The 25,317-nt window shown below is 40.6% G+C and overlaps 1 protein-coding gene across 1 annotated transcript in view; it reads right to left on the bottom strand.

The window, feature by feature from the left end:
* TBCE (tubulin folding cofactor E) overlaps nucleotides 1–25,317 on the bottom strand; it is a gene marked incomplete at both ends in the record, with an annotated part of 59,773 nt that overhangs the window by 5,150 nt on the left and 29,306 nt on the right. The window contains 10 exons of the mRNA XM_084253426.1: nucleotides 474–627; nucleotides 1,198–1,350; nucleotides 1,709–1,773; nucleotides 1,864–1,928; nucleotides 2,737–2,832; nucleotides 3,839–3,915; nucleotides 5,079–5,181; nucleotides 9,539–9,638; nucleotides 14,483–14,571; nucleotides 18,904–19,089. Of these exons, the coding sequence (XP_084109552.1) occupies nucleotides 474–627; nucleotides 1,198–1,350; nucleotides 1,709–1,773; nucleotides 1,864–1,928; nucleotides 2,737–2,832; nucleotides 3,839–3,915; nucleotides 5,079–5,181; nucleotides 9,539–9,638; nucleotides 14,483–14,571; nucleotides 18,904–19,089 (1,088 nt within the window). The remainder of the gene's footprint in view (nucleotides 1–473; nucleotides 628–1,197; nucleotides 1,351–1,708; nucleotides 1,774–1,863; nucleotides 1,929–2,736; nucleotides 2,833–3,838; nucleotides 3,916–5,078; nucleotides 5,182–9,538; nucleotides 9,639–14,482; nucleotides 14,572–18,903; nucleotides 19,090–25,317) is intronic.

Raw genomic sequence — 25,317 nt, 5'->3', positions numbered from 1 at the left:
ATTCATCTGAACTTTCATGGATGTCAGAATTACTTGGGGTGCTTTAAAAAATACCACTGTGTGGGCTGTACCTAAAAATGCTATTTTCAAAATTCCCGACATGGTAAGCAGTGCTGAGATCAACTGAACCTTTCTGAAAGTAGGAAACAGACCTACCTCCTGAAATCAAGTCTGGTGGAGCCATGTAAAGCAGACAAGAACTTCTGTCTTAGAGCTGCTGTCCCCTCCTGCAACAAAGCTCCCTACACACACCTCTCGTGCCCTCCTGCTGAGATTCACTACTGATTATCTTCCACTTCCAACTTATTCCAGAAGCCCCAGAAAGTACCTGTATCTATTTATATGAGTACATAATGCCCCAAAGGAAGGGCAAAAGCAAAAAAATCAGGGCCTCCTTTAAGCCCCAAGGGAAAACTAGTGCAGCTGAAAGGCCGCCAACTCACAAGTACAGTATCACAAGTACAAGTACATACTGAGGCAGAGTAGCTGGTATCTAGGATGGGCTGCAAGAAATTCTTCATTTGGTTTGTTTTTGTCTGGATTCTGATGCCCACCAGCCTTTTTCCATTCATTTCCAAAAATTTTTCGGTAATCAAGCTCAGCTCCACGCCTTTCCTCTGGCAGAATCTATGTTGATTCAAAATAAAAACAAGTTATTCAGGCATTTTCATAACAAGTGTTTGTGTTTTGCACACTTTGCTCCTCCACTGTCTACCCACAGAGAATAATCCAATTGAAAGGGACAAGATACTGGCCGCCATGTGAGGTCAGCCTGTAGGCCCGCCCCGGAGGAGCTGACGGACTCCAAGGGAGCAGCACACGCATGCTGACGAGGCACTGCCTTAGAGAGAGAGACGCCTGGGAAGGCCAGGCTGCATACTCTTTGTGATTTTGTCCTTTCCTGCCTGTGTTCTCCCCACGAAAGAGGGAAAAGCACCCAGTGTTCCTCGCCCTACCTATAGTAATAAGTTGGGCAAGAGGGCAGCGGAAGGACACGGTTCTCCTGCACCGCCCTGAGGGCAGGACTACCTCCTGAGACTCGGGAGAGAACCACTGTCGCTGGAATGCACCAGGAAGATATTTCACCATGTGGAGGAAAATACTATCTGATTCCTTTTATCATATTCAAATAATTTTTTTCACTTTTTTAATAATTTGCTTTCTAGTCTGAAAAACAGTCACAATATTAGCACTCACCTCACATTTGTTCAGAGTCTTCAGCTGACCGATTTTGGCAATAATGAACTGTCGCGTGGTCTCTGCTTCTTTGCTGTCTTCAGTCAGGGGGTTTCTCTTGCAGGACAAGGTATGCAGACTCTGTAACTTATCTAGTTCATTGATAAATGACCACTGAAACCCAATAAATGAAAATAAATAAGTTTCAGGCTACTTTTTCAAGATTATTTAGCTAGCAGCAGGATACCCAAGTCCCTAGTTCCAACCTGACGCTGGGAATTTCATCAGGCACGAGCACATGCTAGGAAAACCACATATGAACTCTTATTCTCTAACAAGTAAAATGACAAGACAGTTTGCTTGAGTGCAAGTTAAATGAATTTTTTTTTAATATTTTGAGTTTTATATATGGAGTTTTACTCTGAAGAAGTATTTCTCTTTCAATTTAAAACACTTTTTAACAGAAGGAACCTATAAACTCCATGAGAGTGGAAACAAACTATAACGAAGTAGGCCCATAAGAAGCTCTTACTTGTGATATCTGATTGTCATTTACTACCAGGTATTGCAAGGAGGGAAACATTGATGTTTTGCACCCTAGAAGAAAAGAGAATTAAGTTACATTGTAGAAGTGAAAAAAATCAGCAAATTAGGAGTGGCCGGGGGAAATTTAATAATCATATATACCGATTCCAGCATCCGGAAAATGTATAGAAGAAATTCCAGTGTCAGAAATGATTAGTTGTTCTAATCTGAAATTTAAAATGCTGAATTTGAGTCCACAGAAAAGCACCAAGTGCTATAGGCTACCAACCAGACTAGAGAGTCATGCAGTTTTCTCTACACCCTAGGGATTCATTCCATGTGAAATGCTTCAAAACCATGAAGTTCAATTTAGGGCATGCAAAATGAGCTCTTCACACTGCATTCTAACGATTCTACAACTATCTAATGTTCCTGGGTGCCTACTGCTGTGCTAGGTGCTAAGTGGATCTCAAAAAGCAAAGTGGGGCCTCCCTGGTGGCGCAGGCAGTTGAGAGCAGCGCTGTGAAGCTGTCTGCAGCCTCTGCAGCGCCGGTTTGATCCCCACCAGCAGCAGACCTCTCCTGACTCACCCGCTGCTCCCCTCAGTAGTGTATTTCGTCAGTCTGCCTGTTCTGTTCCCCACTCTGTCTTTGGTGAATCCTCTCGCTCCCCCCCCCCCCCCCGCACATCTGGCCTGTACCCCGGTTCTTATATAAATAAATCTTTAAAAAAAAAAAAAAAGGCAAAGTGACATGGCATTGCATCCCAAAGTTTAATAAACAAGAACTTGCAAATTAGCACCAGAGCCAAAAATTAATTGTGCTTCAATTTTCTAGTATAGGTATTGATCAACTATACTGCATATGGTCACAAGTAAATTCTCTAAATAAATTCAAATAAAAGTGTTCGAAAGGGAATGACTCAACTAGAAAATTCCATCATCATCATTTCCATTGAGAAAGTACATACATATCACAAATGATCCATTCACTGAAAATTTACTAGGCACTACCATAAGCCAGTTAAGCAAATTACCTGGGCAGATAGGCTATTAGAAACAGTTGATTTTCATCAATAAACTGATTAGCAGAAAGGTCTAATAACTTGAGCGTCTGTAGAACATCAGTTGGCCTGTATGGAAAATAAAAAATTTTAATCTCTTTTCAAAGATGCAACTGAATTTAATCTGCTTTCAAAGATAAAACTTAAAATACCTGTACTTGGTGTTAAACTGGAGGCTGGGGGTGGCAGGTAAGTGGATATAACTATGCAAGGAGCAGCCAGAGGTCCCTATGGTGATGTAAAATGTTCTGTATCCCAAATGGGCCAATGTCAACACTGGCTGTGATGTTAGGCCATAGCTTTGCTTACCAGTGGGGGAAACTGGGTAATGGGTACAGGTGATCTCTGGGTATTATTTCTTATAACTGCATGTGAGTCTATAATTATCTCAAAATAAAAAGTTTAAAAAACCTGCATTTGCCTCTATAGTAAGTGAAATCACTGTATAGCCAAATACCATTAACTTGAATCCTTTTGGAATTTGTTGGAGTTTGTCCATGCTTAAGTTTATTTTATATGGTAACTTAGTGATGATAATAAAGGAAGGTGAGACAACGTTTTTAATTTACTAAAGAATAACAAGCTTTTTTATATTTTCACTTTGGAACATCAACCAATGCTAATTAAAAATGCATTATTTAATTCTTGTATCATTCTACAGAACTTTCACTTAGAAACAAGTTAAATACATGTTTATGTAAAACTAATAAAATCCATGTCTTCAAAAAATATTTAACACAGGGTTTTTGCGCTGATGGATTTTTCCTCACTTAGAACCAATTAGTAAAGTTTTGGTTCCATTCTAACATGTGAGGGCAAGGAATGCATACTTTTCTAATTCTTATTTGCAAATTTTTCTAAAAATATTACATATAAAGGAAACTATTCAGAACAACTAAATGGTGACAAATGCATTTAAGTAAACCCTGTTACCTTTCATTTTGAGGGGCAGGAGAGAAGAGAGGAACTGAAAAACACTGGGAAATATCACAGGAAGCGAAAGAACATTTTTTGCTATTGTCAGTCTTTTTCTTCTAATTTTTAATCTTAATTATTTGGGTTACATCCTTGTTACCTTTCTGAAATGCAAATACTGTTAGCCTCAAGGTACAGTTCCTCAAGGACTGGCCACCCTGCAGCGCACTGGAGCACCTAGGAGGAAAACTCAGTTCAGGGAAAAGCAGCTTTGTTGGTTGTTGCTTCTTGTGTGCTTATTACTATAACCTCCACATGAACTCAGTTTGGTTATTGTTTTAGAGATAAAGTGTCTCATAGACATTCCACTATGGGCTATATTTCAGGCTCTAGGAGTGCTGGTGGATGGGTGATAAAGAATTAAAGAGCCATGTTTGAATGATATAGGAGCATACATTTTTGGTACTTTGAACCAACCAAGGAAGGTTTCAATGCATCAAATTAAATATATCCTGTACTGTTACAAAGTGGAACTGGAGATGTTGATGTAGCAAATTCTTATGATTTGATATAGTTTACCCAAGGGGAGGAAATCAATGTTAAACACCTGTCCTCAATTCCCATATACTAATCAGGCAAAATTTCTCATGTCTACATTTTCTTACTTGAATTTACCATCTCTACCTCTTGAATTTCTACCTGCCCTCCTTATTCTGATGTTAGATCTAAAGAGATGTAATTCACAAGGAAGGAGCTGGAGGAAAGCAAGTATATTGCTGTGCCCACTAGGGCACAAGAGTGATCCTCTAGGGGCAGCGCCTTGGTAACACTGCACGAACAACTTTGCTGGGGATGTACTTACCTGCATGTGGTTTGAAAGTGGAATAGTCTGTGTGTGGGAAGTCAGTAAACTGACAGAAAACAGTAGCACAAGATATAAATTCCAAATGCTGCCGGATCAAGGAGTCTACTTTTGAACCCAGCTGTATACAATGAATAGTGGATTCTAAGAACTGAACTTCAAACAAGAAAAAGATGTGAAGGTCTTTCTGCTGCTTGACCTCTGCCCTACAGATACGTGTGGGAAAGTTGGTAGGTAAAAGCTCAACCAACAGCTAACTCTCGGGCTTATCTTAAAAGCACAGCACATATTAACTACATACCACTGTGGAGTGCCACTAGGAAGAAGACACCAGAACAAATCAGAATGAGTGGAGAGACAGAATATGGATTCTACTTAAATATAGTAATTTTGTAACTACTTTCTGTAAGGCAGTTTAAAGGATCCTATTAGTTGGATAACAGAATAATTAAAATGAAGCCACAGTTGTGCTTAAACTCCCTATTAAAGAATTTAAAATTGCTTATTACTGGGTAATAAACCAAAGAAATATGATTACCTCAGCCCATGTTATTCCTGTTCGGTTAAGGACTAAAACCTTCAGTGTAGAAAATGTTCCAGTTAGAGGTGGTGAACCAGAGGGAAATTGCAATTTATTTTCACTGTGTAGAAAAAGAAGATACAATGAGCTTGCTGCCATTGACTAGACCGACCAGAAGTCATTGAAAACAACAATTTGGAATTTAATATGAGAAGTTTGACTTGTTTCAATCTTAAAATGAAATTATATAAAAATGTGTTTTGGGGGTGGCAGGGGAAATTCCCCCACCTTCTGGGGTTTTCTGGGGGAGCAATCAAAACAGCAAAACTGGTTAGCAATGGAAAAATCTAATAACGTATGGAGAAAATTACATGGTGGTAAATTCTAAGAATATGGAATGGGTGGGGGATATTTATTCTGTGTTTAGAGATCTGAGGCATCAAAGGGGGATTGGAGGAATCTTCACATGACAGACAAGAAGGGGATTGCCTCATCCTTACTGAGAATAAAGATAAGATTCCTAGAAGACCTACTGATAAAGCTGGATTTGGATAATACTTCCCCCCCCACCCCAATATATATTCTAGGTCATAAAAAGGGAGCGGTAATTTCTTCTTCAATTAAGAAAAGAACAGAGGCTAGGGTGTAATTTCTTCAGTTAGGGAAGGACTCTAGCAAGGAGAAAAGTTCCTTAGCCTTCAGGGTGGACACTGCTCTCAACTCAAAACCTCCTCGGGCTCAGATGGCCTCCATTGGCCTCCAGTTCCAAGAAGCCTACTTGTCAAGGTGACAAGAAGCCTACTCTACACACACTGAGAAAAGCCTATCTGACCCTTTTGGGTAGACTAACCCCACACAAACAGAGTCAAGGCTATCTAATTTTTTAATTTTTTTTTAAGAGGCATGTATTTTTATTTATTTATGATTTTTATTTGTTTGTTTGTTTTTTGTTTATACAAGCACTGGGTACAGTCAGAAGTGCGGGAGGGTGAGAGAATTCACCAGAGCCAGAGCGGGGAGCAGAGCAGGCAGAAGGACCAAAGTACACTGCTGAGGGGAGCAGCGGGCGGCAGGAGAGGTCTGTGCGCCATGTGGGACCCTCCTCCGGTGGCCAGGGAGCAGCCAGGGATCGAACCGGTGCTGCAGAGGCTGCGGGCAGCTTCGCAACTCAGCGCTCAACCGCTGCGCCACCGGGGAGGCCCAAGGCTATCTAATTTTTAATACACAACATACATTTCTTGATATCTGACAAGCAAACATGTTTTCACAGGGTTATGCAGCTGGGTTTAACATGGCTTAGGCATTTGTAAAGTAACCTTCCAGCTTCATCAGAAGCAAACTTTGAAAGCAGCCAAATTAAGTCCTGCTCTAAAAGTCTGAAATGATAGTCATGGGTTAGAATTTTCCTTCTCCAAACAGAGTCCTTTTGCTATTAGGATGCACAAAATAAGTTACTGCCCTTTCAATTCTCTCTCAAGAACCTAATCTCAGAAATACTCACTTGAAATAAATCATTTTTATTAAAGACGATACCATAAATAAGACATTATCAAAAGAAATAGAAGACAACACAAGGAAATAGATATTCCATGTTCATGGATGAGAAGAATTAACATTATTAAAATGTCTATCTTAAGTAATATATAGATTCAATGCAATCCCTATCAAAGTTTAATGGAATTCTTCAAAGAAATAAAGCAAGTATTACTGTAACTTATGTGGAACCACAAAAGACCCTGAATAGCCAAAGCAATTTTGACAAAAAAAAGAGGAATAGAGAATCATTTCCCAGATTTCAAGCCATCCTACAAGGTTATAGTAATCAAAACAGTATGGCATTGGAATAAAAATAATACACACAGACCAATGGAAGATAATTGAGAGGCCAGAAATAAATCCACACTTATTTAGATAGTTAATCTATGATAAAGGAACAAAGAATATACGTTGGAGAAAGGAAATCCTCTTCAACAAATGATGCTGGGAAAACTGGACAGCCACGTGTAGAAAGTGAAATTAGATCACTCTCTCACAGCACACACAAAAATTAACTCAAAGTGGATTAAAGACTTGAATGTAAGACTAGATACCATAAAATCTACAGAAGAAAATATAAGCAAAAATGAGTCATTGGGGACTGAACTCAAATGGCAGAAAACAAAAGCAATATAGATAAATGGGACTTTATTAAACTGAAAGGCTTCTGCACAGCAAAAGAAACTCATTTAAACACAACCTACAGAGGTTAAGTTTTAGGGCTATCAGCGCTATGGCCTGAGTTTGATCCCCAGCCAGGAAGCTAATTCACATATGGCACAGCAGAACTGTCTTAAAATAAGTTGGTAGTTTCCAAATCACCATATTAAAAACAAGCCAAAAAAAAAAAAAAAAACCGTACAGAATGGGAGAAAATATATGCACACTATATGCACAACATGGGGCTAATATCCAAGATCCACAAAGAACTCATAGAATTCAATTTAAAATAATGGACAGAACTAAATTGACACTTCTCCAAAGTAGACACAGATGGACAAAGAGCACATGAAAAAATGTTCAACATCACTTATCAATGAAATCAAATCAAAACCACAGTGAGGGTCTCCCCGGTGGTGCAGCGGTTGAGCGCTGGGTTGCGAAGCTGCCCACGGCCTCTGCGGTGCCGGTTCGATCCCCGGCTGCTCCCCGGCCACCGGAGGAGGGTCCCACATGGCGCGCAGACCTCTCCTGCCGCCCGCTGCTCCCCTCAGCAGTGTACTTTGGTCCTTCTGCCTGCTCTGCTCCCCGCTCTGGCTCTGGTGAATTCTCTCACCCTCCCGCACTTCTGACTATACCCAGTGCATGTACAAACAAACAAACAAACAAATAAATAAAACATGCCTCTATTAAAAAAATTAAATAAAAAAAATTAAATTAAAAAAAAAAAAAAACCACAGTGAGATACCACCTCATTCCAGTAAGAATGGCTCATAACAAGAATCCTAAAAACAACAAATGTTGGTGCCGATGTAGAGAAAAAAGAACCTTCATACACTGTTGGTGGGAATGTGCACTAGTCCAGTCACAATGGAAACAGCATGGAGGTGCTTCAAAATATTAAAAATAGACATACCAGGCCTCCCTGGCAGCGCAAGGGGTTAAGCACCACACTATGAAGCAATCCGCAGCCTCTGCAGCAAGAGTTTGATCCCTGGGCGGCCAGAGAGAAACCCACATGGCAAAGCAGACCTGTCTCGCCCGCTGCTCCCCTCAGCAGTATATTTTGGTCCGTCTGCCTGTTCTGCTCCCCGCTTTGTCTCTGGTGAATCCTCTCACCACCACCCCCCACATCTCTGGCCTGTACCCCAGCTCTTGTATGCATAAATAAATATTTTTTTAAAAAAAGAAATATAACTGCAGAAATGAGGCTACCTGAGGAGGAGGAGATGGGAACAAAGGAGGGAAGGCAGCCAAGGCCTGGGGTGAGGGACTACGGGCGCTCTAGTGATGAGTGTTATATGGCAGCACATCTGAGGAGGTACAAACCTAGTCCTTTAAATCATATTATAAACATTTTATAAACAAATAATACATAAATATGCATAAACTATATGGAAACCTGGGTCAAGTATGAAAGTAGGAGCCTGCCTGAACTCTGAAAAGATACATTTTTTTTTAAAGATTTATTTATTTATTTATACAAGCACTGGGTACAGTGAGAAGCGCAGGAGGGTGAGAGAATTCACCAGAGCCAGAGCGGGGAACAGAACAGGCAGACTGAGGAAATACACTGCTGAGGGGAGCAGCAGGCGCAACAGGAGAGGTCTGCGTGCCATGTGCAACCCTCGCTGGTGGCCGGGGATCAAACTGGCGCTGCAGAGGCTGTAGGCAGCTTCGCAGCCCAGCGCTCTATAGCTGCGCCACCAGGGGAGGCCCTCTAGAAAGATACATTCTGAGATTAAACTTAATCTAGCATTTGAGACAGTCTAGGAAACTGGCATTTGTAAAACACATAGATTAGTGGAAAGAGCTTTTTAGAACTGAGTTAAACAATATTGCAATGATGACAGTCATTCCTAAAGAAATTAAATACTTCAGAATAAATGCCTTTTTAATAAAAATTAATAATATTTTAATATTACCACTCCCACTCCCCAATAAAACATCCACTCCCCCAAGAGGGTCCATCTGTCATGGCCAGAAATATGAAGATCTTACAAGAAATATGAAGATCTTTCAGCTCAATATGCCAACGTGTCCCAACCCCACCCCACCCAATCCAAAATAAAATACATTCCCTAGTAAGGAATCACCTCATGTTACCATTTGAAAACCTTTAATAATCAACAAATATTAACAGTAAGTTAAATTTGACTTAAGTTTAGATAAAGTGAACTAAGCCATCTGTCCCACTTCATTCCCACAGAGACGCTGCGAGGGAGCCAAGAGAGATCAGGAATTTTATATGACGTGACAATTAGGCAATCAAGGATTCATACCTGAGATTAAGAATTTCCAGGTGTTTGAGCTGATCAGCAATATGTATCACTTCATCCCATGACGACAACAGGTTTTTGGACAAATTTAGCTCTCTAATATCTAAAAGCACAGGTTAAGAAACAGTAATATAGAAACATCCATGAAAGACATAACTGTATTTACCTCTTAATTCTGGAGCATGGAATCTTTAACTTTCCTTATCCTCTCTATTCTGCTTGAAATACTCCTCATGAGCACATATTCCTTTCATCTTTCAAAATCATTCACTGTTCATTCAGAAACTAAAAATTCATTATATATGCTGCAGACTTGAGACAAACATCTAAATCAAATGAGTAAGAACCAAATGCCAGGGTAAATCATTCCAGTGTTATCCAACAAAAAGACAGAATGAGGGGAAAAAAAACAGGGATGATAATTTCAGTTCATTAAGCACCTAATGTGTACCCACAGGTCTTATCCTTGATGCTGTTAAGCGGCTGCAGCCTCACAGCAAGCGTTCTCTTCTGTGCCGCACCACTACACTCGGCACCACAGCTACCCCCAAATGTTGGTTTCACCTCCAGGGAAATAGGGGTTGCCTTGAACAAATGTTCAAAGTCTTAAGAAGATTTGGGAATTAAAGGGTCTCCGGCAGAGAGAATACTGTTAATATGACACCCACTATCCCCTGTACAGGAATTCAGATAAAGGTAAACCCGTGGGACAAAAACTAAAAGACACCTGAGCTGAATGATGCAGGAGAGTAAAGGCAGTACCATCAAGACGGACAAAGCTGGGCCTCCCTGGTGGCGCAGGGGTTAAAGTCTCAGCATTCCTAAGCTACTGCCAGTCACTGCAGCATGAGATCCGTCCGTCTGTGCCCAGGGAGCTAACCCACATGGCACAGCAGACCTCTCCTGTCTCGCCTGCTGTTCCCCTCAGCAGTGTATTTCGGTACATCCACCTGTTCTGCTCCCCACTCTGTCTCTGGGTGAGTCCTCTCATACCCCACACCTCTGGTCTGCACCCCAGTTCTTATATGTATGTATGTGTGTATGTATAAATAAATAAACAAACAAATAAATAAATAAATAGAAGGACAAAGCATTTAGCAAAATCCACAGGGGGAGAGATGAACGAGAAACTTGAACAGAACAGGATCAGCTATAGGAGAATCTTGCACACTAAAATAAATATATTTGGAAATTATCCAGTTCATTGATCTTCATGTAATTATTAGGGGACAGGAGTATACCAGAAAACACAACAGTCTCAGTGAGGGAGATGATCAATAAGCATGCACATCTTGCAGTGCGGTGGAGCCATACATAGGTTCAGGTAATAGAGCAAGGCATGCAGAAGAGGGGGTGCGACAGTAACTTATACATGGTGGTCATGGAAAACTATCTTCTCTATTAAGGAGACAAGTGAGCAGAAAACTAAAAGGAAATGGGAAATTGCCCTCTTGGAGAATATCCACGCAAAGACAATGATACCAGGAAGGCCCTGAGATAAGAACCCACTGGCCTGTGAAAGGGACAGCAAGCTTCAGTGCCTAGAGCAAAGGGGGTGGAAGTACCAGAAATGAGGTCAAAAGGCTAGGTCAGATCATGCAGGTGCCACAAAGTTTTACTAATCTCTGCCTGAAATGGGAGCTACTGGGTGGTTTGGAGTCAAGGAGGGTGATCGGGCCCAGATCTTTAAAAGCTGCTGTGTTAAGCAACATGGCCGGGAAATAAAGAGCAGGAAAAGCAGTCAGGAGGTTGCTGCAACATCTAGTCTGAACCCAGAATGAAGCTCTACAGGAGGTGAGAAGTGTCAGATTTGAAGGATTTAGATGAGAAATGGGAGGAAAAAACAGAGTCAAGGATGCCTGTGACAGTGTGACTGCCACTAACTGAGACCGAACTATGAGAGTGACATTAAAGTCCTAAATGTGTTAAATGTGAGATGACCGTTATGTTATCCAGAGATATTAAATAAACAGATAGAGACAAGGTGGAAGGGGGTGGCCTGGTCCCCAGACTTCAGTGCAAGAGTACCAGCACCTGCAGGAGGTTAACCCTGGATAAAGCATTCTTGGGGGTATGTGTGTGGACATAGAAGCCACAGGCACAGAGGTCTGGGATTCTCCCAACAGTGTGCAAAAGACTTGAGAAGTAGTGCGAGAAAAAGAGAAGCAAAAGTCCCCATGCATCGCACTAGGTGCTGTATTTTCCTCTTTCAAGGAAACAAAAAACAAGCTTGTGCAAATTAGCAAGTACAAATTTAAACCCACATCTGCTTCAACCCGAAGCCCATTTTCTTACACCCCATCATGCAATAAGTAGTCTGCACGTATAGATGAAACAGAGAAAGTAGCTTTTTTAAAAAAAACAGTGGCAGTGAGCCACAGGTTGAAAAGGTAGTGATTTTAGGCAGATACCAGTTAGGAAGATCAGGATGAGGGAATGAAGGCAAATGGAAATGGGGGAGGGGAGAATCTGAAATTGCAAACAAACCACAGGCTGCTTCATCTTCTGGGGGTAAGACTGGTTTTTCAGTGGTTACATATAAGGTGGGACTATAAAGATCTACATAATATCTTTCAAGTGTGTCAGTTCTCCACAGGCTTAGAATATTTTATTCTCTGGCTCTTTAAAGAGACGCTTGCCAACTCCTGGCCTTAAGGGGACTTTAGAAAAAAAATGAGCACAAGTAGTGATTGGAAAATAATGTCAAGAATACTGGCGACCGAATAATTTTCCCGTATGATGATGAACTTCAAGCTCACAGGTCTCACTACCAGCAATAAAGTTCAATGGTGGAAATAGAGAAAAGCTTGACTTTTGGCTACAACAGTCTGAGCTTCTGCCTTAAGCAGCATAACAGTGGTGTCATATCCAACAAAAAGGCAAAAAGTAACAAGCACAGGCCCACCAGAATATCAGACAGGACAAATATTCTCTATCCACGCAGGCCCCTTCTCCACTGACTTGGCCACACTCCTGCACAATCACTCCCAGAGTGTTATTAGAGAGACCACAGGAGCAGTGGGGTTTCATATGGACATGAGCTCTTTCTCCATCTCCTCCTTTGTCACCGGCACACAGGCCCCATTTTCTACTCCCTGAGTTCCCCACAGCCGCAGGTATATCTAGTATGTACTAGACGCTGAGCTCCTGCAATTGCTGAGCTGAGCGCCACCTCTCATTTCCATGAGCCCTGCTAACTCAAGGCCATTAGTTCGGACAGAAAGAAATCCAGTAATTCTTTTTTCATTCATACTTTTCACGGGTAGGCAAAAATTATAAATATTTCTACTACTCTCTACAGAGCAATAGACCATCTACATTCTAAAGTCAATTCTAAAAATTCTAAGTTATGGTAGTCACACACACACAGTCCAAGAAGGTCTGAATGCCACACAGTTCTTATTTCATGGACAGTCTCATCCCCAAGTTCAGGGTCAGCTGGTAAAGCAGGATGTGGTACATTTCCTCCTGAGAAGAGCACTCCAATTTGACATCCCACTGCCTGTGTCCTGCCTAGTGAATGGCTTCGATGAGGGATCAACCCCCAAAGAATGACTGAATTAAACATACAAGGCAATGCTTCAACTTCGAGCAAGAATTCAATCAGTAACTACAGGTCATTCATCACTGTATCTGCAAATATCAACCATGACTTGATTATCTCCTGAAACCTCATTTCTTCACGTCTTTGGGGGCAAAGAACAAAATTTTTTGCTGGGAAAGAACAAAATAAACAAGCAACAAGCTTATTCTCTAGTACATCGCCGACAACTCAAATTAACCAAACCATCTACATTCCCAAAAGCTCCTAATGACCAGATCTTTTTGGTCATGTTGAAAATAAACCTTGATCCAACCTTCTGGAACCATTTAAGAGTAGGCCAGGCAGATTACAGAATGCTCCAGACACCTCTGGCATTTTGCACCTTAAATAAACTGCTCCACATCTACTTCAACTCCCTGAACCCCACTGCCTAGCCTAACCGACAGTGGACATGATTGTTCAGCACACCAGGGCCAAGGAGTGGGCTGCTCGTGGACAGAGCGGCCCAGCAGAAATACTCAAGTCCCCAGGTCCCAATAGACAGCCAAGACTGAGACTGACACATCAGCACACTGGTTGGGGAACTCTGTCCTAATTTCCGTCACCACAATATAGGTACTGCTAGAAATATTCTGCTGAAGAGAACTACTCATCTGTCATCTCGTCACTCAGAGAAAACAGATTGTAAGCTGCTAACTTTTGCATAAATTATCAAGTAGAGATTAGGCAGACTTAAAGAATTGAGAAAAGAGCCTTTAAAGTTAGAGAACTGGCCACTAGGTGTTCTTAACTCCGCCCTTATATATTTTTAGTTGTGGGCATAAAAACAATATATGGAAGGGGAGAGAAGCAGAAAACACTAATAAGGTAGGGAAGAGATTACAAAATTTGGAAAAGCCCGTTTTGAGATATTGTAGCAAAGTTGCATTCAGCTGTATAAGACAGGAACCTTAATAAAGGAGAGGGTTTACTTTTGTCACCCATAAGAAGGCAGTCCAGGGCTAGGGCAGTGGCCCCCAGTACAGTAATAGAGCTCCTTCTCCATTCCTTTGCTCTCCAGTTCACACTGGACAGTTTTCCCTCTGCCTACAAGACAGCTGGCAGGCTGGGCTTTTTCTCTGTGCTCAAGGCAGGGAGCAGCCCAAAAGCAATGAGCAGAAGGCAGATGGCAGCCAGATCAGTCCCTTTTTAAATAGCCTCTCCAGATAAGTCTTCTCTATGCCTCACCTGAAAGCAATGGGGTTAGAAGGTAAATGATTTATCTGGGCAGCAAATGCCTCAGGCAAAACTCAGTTGATGTGAGGATGAAAGTTGGGGCGAACAGACATTAGAAAGGCAAGCGGCGGTATTTGGATCAAACCCAAAGTCAGATTCCAGTAACAAGTTATCAGTGAAAAGGATACTAGGACAGGCTTTGGCAATTCCTCCTCTGTCACCAGCACAATTTACTGCACAGTTCCTCAGAGAAATTTCTCGTAACTTGCTCAGTTGACTGCATAAAAAAACACATAGTTCACATGTATATACAAACATGTATGCTATCCATTGGTACCTTAAAAAGTTAAAAAGCATTTCAGACATATAAAAAAGTACCAAAAATACAAAACACCAGTACCAATCACCCAACTTAAGAGAATAAGGCATTAACCCTCCTCCCAGAAGAGAAGACATTACAAATAAAAGTGAGGCCTTTTATGCCCCTTTCTATAACACAGCCCTTGCATTTGTTTGTTTAATCTTAAATATTTTTTACTTAAATATTTTTACATAGCATTACTGTGTATTTTCATATCCCTTAAAATTATAGCATTTTTTTATACTATGGAACTTCATATAAATTGTATTTTACCATATATATATCATCCTGCAACTTATTGTCCTCATCAGTATGCCGTGCAGCACTGAGTTAGAACTGTACTGACACATGGACTCGACAACTTTCATGTTCACATCTTATATTTACCACTGAGTGGGCCACAATTAATTTTTTCTTCTGTTAGCATATAAACAACGCTGAAGCAAGAGCTAGTGGATATTTCTTGCTCACACATGTGAAAGTCTCTCGAGGGAAACATCCCAGAGAGCAAGTGCATCTTTAGCTTTACCAGAGACTCTCAGAATAACCACTTTTTAAGTGTAGAAATCTGTGTTTTCTATTCATTAGCAGACCCCATGTGTTATAATGCCTCAAAGTATCTAAGAACAGAGAAACTCACGCCAGACTGCCTGGATTCAAATCCTAATTCCACCACCTCCTTAAACCTTGGCAAGTTAATATTTCTATGTCTCAGATTCTACATCTTTTTTTTTTTTAAGATTTATTTATGCATACAAGAACTGGAGTGTAAGCCAGAGGTGCGGTGGGAGTGAGGTGAGAGGATTCACCAGAGAGAACGGGAGCAGAACAGGCAGATCTACTAAAATACACTGCTGAGGGGAGCAGCAGGCAAGGCAGGAGAGGTCTGCTGCGCCATTTGGGTTGCTCCCTGGCCAGCCGGGATCAAATTCTTGCTGCAGTGGCTGGCAATAGCTTGAAAGCACCGTCTTTAACCCCTGCACTACCAGTGAGGCCCAGATTCTACATCTTTAAAATGCTCTGATGCACACCCATGATCATAGTCACATTGCTCACAACCACCTACAGTGGAGGCAACTTAAGTGTTCAGTAGCAGATGAATGGATAAATTAAATGTGGTCTACATACATAATGACTTATTATTAAGCCTAAAAAAGGAAGGAAATTCTGACTGCAGCAAGGGTGTACCAGGAAGACATCATGTTAAGTAAAATAAGCCAGTCACAAAGGGAGAATACTGATGTGATTCCCCTTATATGAGGCACCCAGAGGAGTGAAATGCCCGTTCAGAAAATAGAATGAGGGTTGCCAGGCCTGGTTGGATGGCGGGGGTGGGCAGGGATGGGGTTGCAGGGTGTTGGTGCAGGACTGTGTGGGGGACAGAATGAAGAGTTGTTTGATGGGTACACTGTTTCAGTTTGGGAGGAGGAAAGGGTTCTGGAGACCAACAGTGGTGATGGTTTTTAACACTACTGAACTGCACACTTAAAAGTAAGTTACAAGGGAGCCTACCTGGTGGTGCAGGCGTTAAGTCTCAGTGCTCTCAAGCTATCTCCAGCCTCTGAGGCAGAGTTCAATCCCCAGCCAGGGAGCTAACCCACATATGGCAGAGCAGACCACTCCTGTCTCGCCCGCTGCTCCCCTCAGCAGTATATCTCTGTAGATCTACCTGTTCTGCTCCCCATTCTGTCTCTGATGAATCCTCTCAACACCCACGCCTCTGGCCTGCACCCTAGGTCTTCTATGCATAAATAAATAAAAATAAAATCTCTTAAAACACCAAATTAATTGTTAAAATGGTAACCTTTGTGATATGTAGCTCTCACCACAATTTAAAAAAAAACTGCTACAATAATTTAGTGAGTTCATGTTTGTGAAGCTTTCAAAATACCCCGATATAGAGTAAGTTATAAGTATGTAAGTTATAAGTATATTTGTAAAAATAAACATAGAACTGACAACTTCTGGGAGAAATGCAAGCAGAGAATATTATAATCATCAAAAATAAGGGGAAAGACAGCAGCAAAGTTCTAGGGCAGAAACTCGAAATGTTCTCAGTTCCTGACACCAATTGTGTATGAGTAACTTTTCACAGTGCGCCTAGGCCAAAAGAAAGATCCCACAGTTTCATTTAATAAGCAGTTAGGGCCAAACAATTGAAAATTTATGTCTTGTAAATGTAGTACCAGTGGGGCACTGCACAACTTCCCATGCCCTAAAGTCAAACTGGACACCACCACTTGTAGTTCCTGTTCCATGATGAGTTTTGATGATACTTGCAATCATCAAAAACCCAGTTTTGCAGGGATTAAAAAAAAAATCAAAAAGAAATGTAGGAACATGAAACTGTGACTATCTCAAACTAGTAGTTTGTGCCATGTCCAGCAGATGTCGCTGCTGCCCTCTGAAATTAAAAAGACCCTGGCAGTCTCCAGGGAGTTGGTTGCAGAACCTGGAGGAAACCTTGGTACGAAGTTTACAAGGGTTTCAACACAGAGCTCACTGGACAGCCAAAGCCATCTCCAAGAGAAAGCACACGTCAGGCTTGTTGTTTTCCATTCCTTTATGGTAAATCTTGGTCGTACAAACTCAAAGCTAGTCAGCTGAATATTATTAGGGAGATACATTCCTAACAAAGATGACTCACTGAATGATCTCACCTGCTATTCACAATAGCTCTACTGGCCTAGGTATGATTCGGTAAACGAAGAAACTGAAGCTAAGAAACAGTAATTAATTAGCTCTAACTTGTGTCAGAGCTAGACAGTGGCTTAGCTGCCATCTGAAAGCAGCCTGACTGACTCCAACACTGGCTCTATTCCAAGAAAGACACTAGCTAATTCCTGAACACAATGATACTCAAGTAGTAGGATGACTCACCAAAAAAATTTCATGACTTATGCAGTTGTTCATAAACTAGCGGAGAAAAATCAGTCTGCAATTTATTAAAATTCACAGAGTCTATGTTAGGTATTCTTGGAAAGAGATTAATAAGAAAAATATCTCTTTTGAAGTAAAAGATATTTAAATATTTGCATTTTAAGTGGAAAAATAAACAACTCTAACAGTACAAAGAGCATAGTTCTTTAAGTAAATCAGTGGGATAAACAGCAAAAAACCATTCATGATAGTTACCTCTCAGTGGTGGCATTAGCTGTGACTTTCTTTTGCTCAATTTTTATTTTCTAAGTTCTCAACAATGAATGCATAGTGCCTTCTAATTAACAAATAGGCCAAGCTGTTGTTTGTTTTTTAAAATATCTTAATTCTGAGTTTTCTTTCAATGCTGGGCATCTATTCCAAAAAACAGAGGTACCAAGAAATGAATTGATTCTTCAATATGTTTCTGTGTGCACTTTAAATTTTACATTATGTTAAATCTTTATAATAACAGAAACAAAAAGATAGAAATAACCTTTCTTTGAATGAAGCCAGTTTTTTTTCTTTTACTTTAGAAACTGAAAGTAAAAGACTGCAGGTCTATGCCAAGTGGCTGCAAACCTACTCTCCATGTGACCACTAGGCATCACTCCCAGGACTCCTCATCTGGGTCAGGGTCAAACACGGCAGCACTAGCAACACTAAATCTGCGTAACCTGGAAGGTTCTTTCGCAATTGTGTTTTTGTGTGAGTATCAGCTTCCACTCCCTCTGAGCCAGGTCATTGGAATGAACAGTGAGCTTCTTAGCACAGAATCAAATTGTACAGAGAGCTTCAGAGAACAGAAGATGTTTGGGCTCAGCAGTTTTAAATGTATTATTTAGTGCCCCCTCAGATAACTAGATGATAATTTGGGGTACTTCAGGTCAAAGATGGGTTCTGCATGTTTCAAAAAGCGCCCCAAGTGACAGAAGCGTGCAATGAGAGATGAAAAATACTTGCTACTAGGTAATACCATCATATAATTCACAATTTAGGCTTCTGTTTCCACTCCTCACATCATCTAGATGGAAATGTCCCCATGAAATCCAGAAGGACCAAAATGTCAGCTTTAGTCACTTGATGGTGTAAATACTAATAACAAATCAATGATTTAATTTAGAAGCCCAACAACTCTGTGCTAAAATAAGGATTTAAATTTCCCTAAATGCTCAATCCACAAATTCTTCTAATTTCAATATGTTGTTTATACAAAAAGGATAGACCAAGGAGGAAAATCTGTAGTATCAACATACAGTTAGGTTAAATTAAATCCTAAACCTTGACGAAACTGCAGAAGTCAGCTCTAGCATTATCAATTACACTTACCTTTGATATTTTATGACAGAGTCAAAACCAACAGTTTCCACAGGTTTCTTTCCAATTGTAGCAATCTGCTTATTTCCATTTTCCTCTGGTTCATCTTCTAACACATAGCGGTTCTTAATTGCAGTAAGAAAGTCCACTCCAAAATTTACTTTGTTTGGTCGAATAAAGGATCCTCCTGTTGGGTGCCTAGAGGGAGAAAGAAAGAAATACAGAAAATGTCATCCTTAGACATGTAATTAAAACTACAAAAATGCTTTATTAACTATGCCACAAATGTAAAAATGTCTGCTTTGCAAATTTATTTACAAATATTTTAGCAAATATAAAAAATTATACAGATGAATAAGAAAGTAAATACCAAGTACCAAGAATGACTATAAGTGTTCTGAAGATTTACAAAATTTTCTGCATGCTGAAAATTCAAAACCAGCATAAAAGGGAAAGCAATATACAAAAATCCCTGTATAATCAATATGATTCACAATGGAGGACTATGAGTTTATACAATCATATAAAATCCCAATAAATAGGCAAGAAATATGGTACAGTACTATCACTTAAGAAGAAAATGAAGTATTAAATTCATGGAGGAAAGTTTTACCTTGCTATGGACTGACAAATGCAAATTCTTTTATTTACATATAAAAGATGGCATTAGAACATCAGAGCAGGTTCCTTGGTTCACACCTGAAAGGATCATCTACATTAACTATTTGGGCATTATAGCAGGAGAGTCCTGTAGCTTAGGAGGAAAGTGAAACACCTCCATCAGAGACCAACACAAACAGCACCAGAAGGAACAGAGAAGAGATTCATGATTCATTAAACAAGAGGTGTGTGGAGAGAACTGCCTGAAGCCTGTGGTCTAGGGCAGGAGTTGCCATAGCAACCAGAATGCAATCACTTAGTTGGAGGCCTCCGGGAAGGAAGAGCTAAGAAGTGTGGAAGCATATACCCTTGACTGAGAGTAAATATGTACAGAGGAGCTGGGGTATTCCTGGCCGGCTAGGTACCTAGTGAAAAGACAGTGTGCTGGGCTGTACTCCCCTTTCATTGCCTCTTGGCACTTTTACTGACCTCTTGAAGCTCACTGACAATGAGCAGACTATAGAGAGTGGGGTCTGGAACCTTGTAAAGGGGCTATCAGTGGTGCCACAAACAATCTAACTGTCCCCCCAAAGCATTCACACAAATGGCTAGACACCTATAGGCCCCTCTCCCACCCATTTGACTCAGCAGCTGCAAGACCAAGTCTCTGGATCTACAGAAACTGGGAGAACCAAAAACTCTGAAATCACAAAACCACACGTACCACCTGCTGGAAAAGCCATAGTAGTTCAAATCTCTGAATACTACAGATATTCTTTTTTTTAATTTTTTTAAAGATTTATTTATTTATGCATACAAGAGCTGGGGTACAGGCCAGAAATTTCCGAAATAAATGAATGAGCTGAGAAGTAAAGTTAATGAAAAATAGAAATTGAAGCTTTAAGTAAGAAAATTAATACAAATGCTCAATAGATAAGATTTAAAAATCTACAGAAAATTATGGAGGATTGAAACAGTGACCTTGAAAGTAATAATGCACAAAGGACCCAAATGAAAGGAAAAAAATACAAAGAGAAAAATGAAGAAACACTTCAAGAACTACCCAACTCCATTATGCAACACAGGATAAGGAGTATCCCAGAAGGAGAGAGAGGTGGGGAACATGGAGTTTATTCAAAGAAACAACAGAAGAAAAATTCCCAAACTTGGGGAAGAAACTGAATATAAAAGTTCATAAGACTAAAAAACACCTGTATATCTAAATAAAATAACACCTACACCAAGACACAGTAGTGAAACTACCAAGATTTCAAGACAGAAAAACAAATATTGAAGGGGACTATGGGGGAAAAATATACATGTAACCTATAAAGATACCCCCAACAAGCATATATCACACTTCTATGAAGCAACAATACAAGGAGAGAATAAAATGACATTCAAAATACTTAACATTAATAACTGTCATTTAAGAATGCTATACTTTGCAAGACTCTCCTTTAGACATGATGGAGAAATAAAAATCTTACCAACATCTTCTATCTAAATCAAAGAGAAGGGCCTCCCTGGTGGCTCAGCGGTTGAGCGCTGGGCTGCAAAGCTGCCCACAGCCTCTGCAGTGCCGGTTCCATCCCCAGCCACAGGTGAGGGTCCCACATGGCACACGGATCTCTCCAGCCGCACCCACTGCTCCCCTCAGCAGTGTACTTCTTCAGTCTGCCTGTTCTGCTCCCCGCTCTAGCTCTGGTGAATTCTCTCACCCTCCCATGCTTCTGACTGTACCCAGTGCTTATATAAATAAATAAATAAGATCTTTTAAAAATAAATAAATAAATCAAAGAGAAGAAAATCCATAAAAATTGAACCAGGAGGGCCTCCCCAGTGGCGCAGTGGTTGAGTGCTGGGTTGAGAAGCTGCCCGAAGCTTCCCTGGGGCCAGTTCGATCCCCTGCTGCTCCCCGGCCACCGGAGGAGGGTCCCACATGGCGCGCAGACCTCTCCTGCCGCCCGCTGCTCCCCTCAGCAGTGTACTTCGGTCCTTCTGCCTGCTCTGCTCCCCGCTCTGGCTCTGGTGAATTCTCTCACCCTCCCGCGCTTCTGACTGTACCCAGTGCTTGTATAAATAAATAAATAAATCTTTAAAAAAAAAAAAATTGAACCAGGAAATAGAAACAGAACTAAAGACAAAAATGGCAGTAGCCAATCCTCATATAGCAATAACCACCTTAAATGTGAATGGAACACACCATTTACCATTTAATTGTAAATGGAAAACAGGAAAAGCACAATGGGAGGTTGGATGAGAAAACAAAACCCAACATTCTACTGTTTTCAGGAGAACAGTCTGAGTTACAAAGGTAAACATAGTATAAAAGTAAATGATAGACAAATAATCCTACAAATAAATGGGTCCCCCCCCAAAAAGGCAGGGAGAGCCATACTTCTATCAGACAAACTTCAGCTAAAAAAGGTAACAAGAGACAGGGATGGACACTATATGATTATGGGCTCAATACATCAGGAAGGAATAACACAAAACAAAGGAGAATGAAAATAAAACTATTAACAAATCTAAAAGAGCACATGGGACAATCTTGAGGATAACCACATGTTAAGTCACAAAACATGTGTCAATATAGTCATAAAGACTGACTCATATCAAGAATCTTTTGGTGGTATCAAAAGAGTCAACCACCAAAAGAAAGTGGGAAAAACCTTAAATATGTGGAGACTTGCACAACATACTACTAAGTGACTTTTAGGTTCATCAAATAAGAAATTTCTAAAATACCTGGAAACAGATGAAAATGAAGACATGAGCTACCAGAAAACTATGAGATACAGCAAAAGCATTACAAAAGGGTATGTTTATAGTCATACAGGCCCAGATCAAGAAGCAAGAAACAGCTCAAATAAATAGTATAACCTTACACCTAGTGGAACAAAAATGAAATTAAACAATTATCTCACACCAGACACAAAAATGAATTTTAAAAAATGGATCAAAGACTTGGGTGTAAGACGAGAATCCATAAAATACATAAAAGAAGACAGGCAAAACATTCCATGATATTGGCTTGAGTGATGTCTTTGGGGAGTCTACAAAGGCTTTGGGAACTAAAACAGCAAGAGGAACAAAAGCAAAAATATAAACAAGTGGGACTATATCAACTAAAAAGCTTCTGCACAGCAAAAGAAATTATCATTAAAATAGTTAAGACGCAACTATGAAGTTATCCACAGCCACTGCAGCATGAGTACGATCCCCAGCCAGGGAGCTGACCCACATGGCGCAGCAGACCTCTCCTGTCTCACCCGCTGCTTCCCTCAGCAACGTATTTCAGTCAATCCACCTGTTCTGTTCCCTGCTCTATCTCTGGTCAGTCCTCTCACCCTCCACACCTCTAGCCTGTACCCCAGTTCTTGTATGCATATAAATCTTTTAAAATAAATAAAAATGCACCCTACTGAGTGGGAGAAAATATCTGCACATCATACTTCCAATAAGGAGCATTAATATCCACGATCTATGAAAAACTCAAAATTCAATAAAAACAAATAACCCAATCAAAAAATGGACAGGAAAAGTAGACATTTCTCTAAAGTAGACATATAGATGGCCAACAGCCATATGAAAATGTTCAATATCACTTATCAGGGAAATGTAAATCAAAAACACAATGAGTTACCATTTCACTCCCATGAGAATGGCCCATATTAAAAAAAAAAAAAAAAAAAAGGCTTTTCTTCTCTGTCTTGCCCCTTGGTACTGCTGAGAGGTGACACTCTGAGATGTACTTCAAGGAGACACATGGAGGAGAGACAAGGAGAGATACCTGGAAGAGATACATGGGTGAGAGACACAGGGAGGCTGCTCCTGGCCCTTGGCAGAGACAATGGCAGCTGTTAACCTGATGTAGTATATTTTGAATTTTGAGTATCTCCTTTTGTCTCAGCTCTCTGGGAAACTGCCTGATGCCAGAAGGACCTTAGACTTGTGGCAAGCTTTCAGGCCTCAGCGGTCCCACTTCAGGCCAACACTATCTGGCAGGACATTTGCCCACAAGGAAATGGTAATTTTGATAGTTTTATCAGGAATGTCCTTTCTTCTTCTTCTCCACATCAATTTTATTAAAAAATCTATCACACTGAAAAAAAAACACAAATGTTAGCACAAGTATGGAGAAAAAGGAAGCCTCCTTTGTATACTAAAGGTAGAAATACAGACTGGTCCAGCCCTAAATATACTATATGATCCAGTAATTCCACACCTAGGTATCTAAAAGAAAAATAGAAAATCATTAATTCAAAGGGACATACGACGCACTCATGGTCACTGCAGCACTATTTACAATAGCCAAGTTACGAAAACAACCTAAATGCCCAATGACAGAAGAGTGGATTAAGAAGGTGTGGTATATATAGGCCTCCCCGGTGGCGCACTGGATTGAGCACAGTGCTGTAAGGCTCTCCACTGCCTTTGCAGTGCAGGTTCGATTCCCAGACGCCTGGGGAACAACCCACATGGCACAGTAGACATCTCCTGCCTCGCCCACTGCTCCCCTCAGCAGTGTCTTTGGTCCGTCTGCCTGTTCTGCTCCCAGCTCTGTCTCTGATGAATTCTCTCACCCTCCCACACCTCTGACTATACCCCAGTTTGTATAAATAAATAAATCTTAAAAAAAAAAAAAAGGAGGAGGAGGTATGGTATATATACACAATGGAATACTATTCAGTGATTTAAAAAAAATAAAAAGATGAAATCTTGCCATTTGTAACAGCATAGATGGAACTGGGGGGGATTATGCTAAGCAAAGAAGTCAGGAGAAAGACTGATGTGGGGGAGGGGAGAGGAGAGGAAGGACTAGGGTCAAAATAAGGGGTGGGGGTGCAATTGTATGGGGAATATAAGCAAAATGAAAATGCATACCTTGTGCAAAAATGAAAAATGATGTAAGAATTATATAAAATAAAATACTAAAATAAAAAAATAAGTTTATAGAAAATTAAAGGATATAACTGCAAAAAAAAAAAAAAAAAGACTAATACCAGATGATTTCACTCAAGTGGAATATAGAAAAACAAAACAAAGGAATGGACAAAACCAAAGAACAAACCGCAGAATCTGACGGTATACCTAAGACTGCCAGGGAGGTAGGAGGTAGGAGGCCAAGTGTACAGAGGATCCAATGGACTATGGGGAAGGACTATGAGTTTGGTGGTGATTGGTGTGGTGTAGTAACATAAATCTGAAGAGGTGTGAGCCTATACCTCTGAATTATATATGATGCTGTATACCAAAGTTACCTCAATAAAAAATACAATTTAAAAGAAAAGAGGGCCTCCCCGGTGGCGCAGCGGTTGAGCGCTGGGTTGCGAGGCTGCCCGCGGCCTCTGCAGCGCCGGTTCGATCCCCGGCTGCTCCCTGGCCACTGGAGGAGGGTCCCACATGGCGCGCAGACCTCTCCTGCTGCCTGCTGCTCCCCTCAGCAGTGTGCTTCGGTCCTTCTGCCTGCTCTGCTCCCCGCTCTGGCTCTGGTGAATTCTCTCACCCTCCCGTGCTTCTGACTGTACCCAGTGCATGTATAAACAAAACAAACAAACAAACAAATAAATAAATAAATAAAACATGCTTCTATTAAAAAAAAAAATTTAAAAAAAAAATAAAAATAAAAGAAAAGAGGCAATTCAAATAATGAAACTATTTTCAACAAAACTGGCAAAAAATAAAGAAAAATCATAACACCACAAAGACTGCACAGTTGGATTTGTTCTTGATTGTATAATCATTCTGGGAATTTGTCAGTAGGCAGTAATTTAAAAATTAAACAAAATTGCATTTACAGTGATTCTGTATAATAGCATT

Source organism: Talpa europaea (genome assembly GCF_964194135.1).
Source record: "Talpa europaea genome assembly, chromosome: 14".
In the NCBI taxonomy this organism is placed as follows: domain Eukaryota; kingdom Metazoa; phylum Chordata; class Mammalia; order Eulipotyphla; family Talpidae; genus Talpa; species Talpa europaea.
The sequence above is the reverse complement of the archived record's forward strand: the minus strand, read 5'-3'. Positions and strand labels throughout refer to the sequence as shown.